General features: G+C 47.8%; 1 protein-coding gene across 1 annotated transcript; it reads right to left on the bottom strand.

Annotated features, from left to right (window-relative positions):
• Positions 1-743: 743 nt before the first annotated feature.
• Positions 744-4,358, bottom strand: LOC135913790 (uncharacterized). Its single transcript, XM_070535853.1, has 5 exons — positions 3,130-4,358; positions 2,298-2,398; positions 2,048-2,158; positions 975-1,120; positions 744-867 (listed from the first exon to the last, which is right to left on the bottom strand). The coding sequence occupies exons 1-4, from the start codon at positions 3,822-3,824 to the stop codon at positions 1,104-1,106; spliced, it is 924 nt and encodes a 307-aa protein (XP_070391954.1). The 5' UTR covers positions 3,825-4,358; the 3' UTR covers positions 744-867; positions 975-1,103.
• Between the last annotated feature and the right edge of the window lie 1,749 nt (positions 4,359-6,107).

Here is a 6,107-nt window from a genome sequence, read left to right as displayed (position 1 = left end):
AGACGAAGTTTAGGCAAATTCATGAACTTCCTCAACATGCTGGTTGAACTGCACCGCTTGCAGATCCCTTAGACACTAGCGCCACAATTCCCTCTAGTAAATGTATAAAACTGTGGTCCATTCCATCGCATGCTCACTTTGCATTTCCAGAGGAAGCGGTCACTGTATGACTGTTGGATGGCCATCATGATGTGCATGTTGAAAATTCGAATTTAGTTCTCGTGGGAAAAGCACCTTCAGGTTACATTCTATGCAATAGGGTGCTCTTATTTATCTGCGAAGAGTGCTTCAAATTTATCTGTTTTCTTTTCAGTGCGGCAACTGGTCAGGCATCATCATGTGTGCAGCAAGTCCATTCTCGTATTCTTCAGTAGAACCTGAGCCGCCGCGTTTGCTCAGTGGCTATGGCGTTAGGCTGCTGGGCACGACGTCGCGGGATCGAATCCCGGCCACGGCGGCCGCATTTCGATGGGGGCGAAAACACCCGTGTACTTAGATTTAGGTCCACGTTAAAGAACCCCAGGTGGTCGAAATTTCCGGAGTCCTCCACTACGGCGTGCCTCATAATCAGAAAGTGGTTTTGGCACGTAAAACCCCAGTATTTAATTTTTTTTTTCAGTAGAACCACCACCAGTGCATTGTTTGTACTGTAAAATGTCATTAATTGAAGCAAAGAAAAAACGGACCTATTCGTACCGGCAGATGTGTCTTACTTTTATCACAGAAACAATGAAAGTCGTGAAAACAGTGCAGTGTATATATTTTTAAATTAGCGTGCCTTAGTCTTGAATCCCTTGTTGCTTGGATGGGCGAGAAAAAAACAAAAAAAAAAACATGAAGATGAAGCTCTGGCCGTGGTTTCCTCAGCTGTTGAAGGAAAAGAGAGAAAGAAAGAAGATGACAGTAAAATGTTAAGTGTACCGATTTGGAAGGGAAAGTAAATAGCCGGCACGCAAAATACGTACAACACCCACCTAACTTTTTTGCTGAACTGGGTGACGGCAATGAAGTGGGCACCGACAAAGCGGCGGACGACCGACCTGCTCAAGATGTGTCCGCTGTTGTCCACGATTCCAACGTTCACTTGGATTCGGTAACTGTTGTTACACTTCAGAGTGATCTGAAAGACATATAATGGAAGAGTTTCCGGTGCTGAGCTTTGGAGAGGGGAATACCTTAAATCATCGGCTAGTCAATAGAATGCATGCTTAATCATTTCTTTATTGATACGATACTGTACATGTTTACAAAAATCGAAATCGAGCCCGCGTGAAGCACCATGCTGTAGAGTGCGACTGCAGCCCACTTGCCCTGAAAGAACTGTCGTTTCATAAGGAAGGTATTCAACTTCATTATCACAAGGCTAAACTGCACTGAAGGGAATTGATAACAATCGTAGTGCACAGCAGCATGAATGGCGCAAGGCACTGCGCGAATCAGTTGAATACAGAACTGGCATGACACCTCCTGCACTAGCTATCCTATGAAGGCAAACATTAAGGTAAGGCGTCTGGTGTCACAATGTTAGCTTAGAGTGGTTCAATTTTGGTCAGGCATACACAGTTCCGTACACAGTTCAACCCAATTGACACATCTCGGCGACCGTTGGTTCATGCGTCACGACAGCCAAAATGACCTAATTTGTGTTTCGGTCTCCTCGCGGTATACGGTCATTTATGCTACTTTTGTTTTAACAAGAAACCACAATGACAAGGAAGAAAGCAGGTGGCTACGAGTATATCTTTAAGACCACGTTGCTCGCTGGGCTGACAAGAAATCGGCCTGGGAAGCCATCGCATGCACGCACCAAGACACGAGATACGACAGCACGGTAACAATTTGTACCACCCGCGCCGTCATGTTTTGTTGATGCCTTCCCCAAACATCGCTAGATCAAAATTTGGATGGGCGCACATTGCAATTGACGACAGTCCTGTCCTGGGTATTCGTGCTTAGTGTGCGCACATATAAACCTGCGAAGTTTAGTGCAACTTACGAACGGCGACCTAGCGTGTATAAACTGGGAAACCGGCGAACGAACTCTTACCGGAGGAAGTTTTGAGGTGAAGCCGTCGTAGGAGAACAGCTTTAGCCGAGAAAAGGACAGCACCCGGCCGTTCCACGAAGAACCGGGATGCGGTGAGTCCGGGTGGGAGTACTGACCAAGTGCACCAGTCCAAGGATACAATTTAGGGCTTAAATTCATTTCAGCACACAGAAAGACAAAAGTAAAGAAAGACGCCTCTTTCCGGAGGCGGTGATAAGGCCGACACCGGTAGGGCCTCGTTCACACTGACCGCATTCGCCCCCAACGGAATTAGTGAAGGTGAGCCAAGCCGTGTACTGCAGGTCGTCCACCAAGTTGGTACAGCGGAACGAAGGCGCTGGCTGCATGAGCCTGCATGCGAAATAGAAGGACGCGGCACGATCATTTTTGATAAACACAGTGGTCACGCGTCGGAGATATTTAGGCACGCACGTTTCAAAACGAGCAGCTAAAACACGTGGTGGTCACGGTGGATATATGTGGACCATGTACAGAACACTGAGCACTCAAAAAGCTATAAAGACTGCTGAAACGGTTCAAAGCAGAGAGACATTCGCAAAACGAAAGTGATTATCGTCCGCATGATAAATAGCAGGCTAGACGAGTATATATGTTCCCTCCATTTAGCCCAACATATGCACCACTCTGCGGCATTTGAATACATGCAGCTTCTCGGCAGGTACACTAATGCGTTCTCAGAACGCTCACGTCAACAACGGAAGACAAAGCGCTGTCCTGGAGTGCGATATTGCAACGGTTTCTGAAAGAACCGTTACGAGATCGGCGCCGCATCACGGCGCGAACACGAGTCGAGTGCCCGTGCAGTTGGAATCGCAAAAATAAAGATCTCGGGAAGCGCGACGATGCTTCAACTACGCAATCTCAGCAAAGGAAAGTAGCGTCCGCGCGAGCACCAAAAATTAAGAACGCGCACAGCGTGCTTTCCATTAAAGCGCTGCTCTCTTGTAAGTCAGTGCTATCGAACGTAAATGGCTCGCGCGTACAATCCAGGCTAGCCCGCGCCAACAACTGTCCCGATCGCTCAGCGGGCCCCGGAAAAAAAAAGATGAAAAAACACTCGCCTGCCCTGTGTGTGGATCAGCACTTCCATCTTGGGCAGCAGGAACTCGTGCTGGTTGACGAGCGCGACGTGGGGAACCTTGGCCGGCAGGCTCGGCACGATCGCACGCTGTTGGTCCGCGTTCTTCTTGGGAGCAAACTTGGGCCAACCGCTCCAGTCGTGAACTTCGTCCGGGCGGTCACTGGGAAAGTCCGCCGGTCGTTCGACCATCGCCTGGATCCAGATTCCCAACTGTGGCTCGCTCGCCATGAAGGCGGCGACGGCTGCGACGCTGGAGGCAGTCGGCACATCTTCGATGTCGACGTCCTCCGACTGGGACGCGCCGACCTGCGCCACGTCGCTGTTTCCGCTGTCGCTGCTGCAACCGCTGCTGCTGTCGCCGCTGCTGGTGCAGTCGTCGTCCCCGCCACTGCTGCTGCTGCTGTCGTTGCTGCTAGCCGACAGCTCGCAGTCGTCCCTCCGCAGCGTGGTGTAGCCGTTGCAAGCGCTCATCCGGTCGTCGTCGTCCCTGGAGAGACCGGCGTTGAGGCCAGCGCCAGCGGAGCCAGCAGCACGGCCCGACGCCGCCATCCTCGAGGCACAAGCGGCGTTTGCGAAGTGCGTCGTGGCGAGCGCGACTGCAGTTGATCTGCGACTGTTGAGTATAGCTGCCGTTTGCTGTGCAGTGACTGGCGCGCTGGGAAAGCGTGCTACCATAGAGAATGGTGCTACTCCAGAACGCTGACGTGTGGCGTTTTCGCTCCAACGTGGACACGTTCTCGTTCTCGTCTTCTACTATTTTCTGCTCCCCCTCGAGCTGCAGGAGGCCGAAAAACTTGCGTCAAAAATTTTTTTTGTTGTTGGCCCGATATTCTGGAAGAACATGCTCCCCCCACCGCTTATCAAATCGAAGAAAGCATGAGCGGCGGGAAACCACGCTACAAATACGTTCGGCTTGGTCATTTTTTTTTTTAGTAGGAAGTGATAATGCACCAGAGAAAATTTGCGAGATTATCGTGGCTGGTTTTCTGGCTGCGTCTTCGTCGTGGTTCGCGAACTGGCTCTCTTGCAGCGGTGCGTGGCCTCGTACTTCTATTTTCGCGCCAGAAACGCGAACGAAAATGCACGTGATGCGCCAAGCCACAAGTTCAAGGGGGTTTGAACAAGTGGGCTAGAGACGCCAAAGTGGCGGCTCCTGGTATCTGTTTCCCGTCTTTTTGTGCTCTCGCCTTTCCCGCGCCATAGTACCCAATTCAAATAGAATCGAAAGAAAAGTATAAAAACAACAACTAGCGCAATTCTCTTTGTTAATTACTTCGGTAATTGCTGCGGTGCCGTAGCCACCTCCTGGCTACGCCACTACGGGCAGTACACTATATTAGAACAAAGATATTGCGCAAGCTGGCAGGTAAACACCTTGCACCGAACGAATGATTATACTCACCAAAAGTGACATGAAATTTCGCATGATTTAACTCCATGTGCTTCATTTTGTTTGGCGAATAATATGACGACACTTTCAATCTTTTTTATATTGGTATTTCATTAATTTATTTGCATTGTAAGATCACGGGAAAACACGAACTAAGTTTTGTTCTTGCCAAAACTCTTCCTATGTATTTTTTTCTTTAACGATCTCTCGCAGGTGTTTACTTGATACCACACCCCCCTCCGATATGTATAAGCTTGCGCTTTTCTTTCAAACCCTCACTCACATGCCATTGTATTTGGTATTATTCTTTGGAAGATGTAAAGTACATTCTATATTTTCACATTCCCCTTACAGGCCCAATTTTCAGCCCTCCTAATAAATATACTAATTCATTTTCTGGCATTTATATGCTGCTATTAATAGCCAAAACTATTTTATTCATGGGTGGAAACTTCATCCATCGAACCAAGTAGTCACGCAATGTAAACTGCAGCGAACAGTTTGAACGCTTGTCCAAGTACAACAGCACAGCTCCTATCGTAGCAGAATGGTACCGACGCTGTTACGATTGTCGCGTATGTTTGATCTCTCCTAAACCGCAGCTTGGAAATAGAGGATAATGCTGCAATAAGGTCACATAAGTGGATGGAACATTCAGAAATACACAATTGATCTCCGAGGCTGATTGTAGGCACAGATATGTGCGCTTGGAAGTTTGGAAAAGACAGGTTCGAGCGGGAAATTGTGGAAGCCTATTTCATCAAAAAAGAGGGATATGCATGCGTCAGCAGGTCGTCCATTATGCTTAGGGACAAGGAGACGACTTTTTTAGAAGGTTTCATTTAGGCTTCATGTTGGAGTGATTTCATTTGGTTTTACCGTCTGTCTTCCTTTTATTTAACAATTTTTTTTTTATTTTGTTGACGATCTTCTAGCGGCTCTTAAGCTTTTGCTGCACTTTTTTTTGACGCAGACGCTGTTCTTTAGACCTTTATCGTTCAACACTTCTGTCCATTTCATTGTTTTTCACGTGGTTTATTTTTCGCGCGGTCACATGTTTTAGCAATTTTTTAGGTGAGTGACTATTAGAGATTTTAGTTTTGACTCAGACGCTGTACTTAGACGCCTTTTTCATGTTTTTTCCGTGTTATTCGTTGGTCATTATTCCCATAGTCGTGCGGGTTTTATCACTGACTGGGCCTTAGGCGTTTGAAGTGTGTCATGTTGTGGATAGTTTGGTAGTGAAGCGTAGACGGTACTTTTTATGTCTGGTTTTGTCCCCGTTGGCTTGGAAAAAGACTACACTAGATCAATTGCCTCCCGTGCTGATCCACGTGTGGTTCTTGTTTGCTCATTCGATATTACGTGCCAGGTATGATTCCTGAGTGGTCGATAGATTGCTGTTTTTTTACTTATAAAGTTTTTGTGCGCGACTCGGCGTGAATAACCAACATAAGGCAGGCTTGTTGCGAAAGTAAACTTAGTTGTGAGTGGCGCCGGTCCTGTCGTTTGTGTTCTTCTTCCTGAGTCCTGGCCTTCTGCGCCTTGCCTTTACTGATTCAAAGAGG

This window comes from Dermacentor albipictus, chromosome 3 (genome assembly GCF_038994185.2).
Source record: "Dermacentor albipictus isolate Rhodes 1998 colony chromosome 3, USDA_Dalb.pri_finalv2, whole genome shotgun sequence".
NCBI classification, from domain to species: Eukaryota; Metazoa; Arthropoda; class Arachnida; order Ixodida; family Ixodidae; genus Dermacentor; species Dermacentor albipictus.
This window is presented reverse-complemented; position numbering and strand designations above follow the sequence as displayed.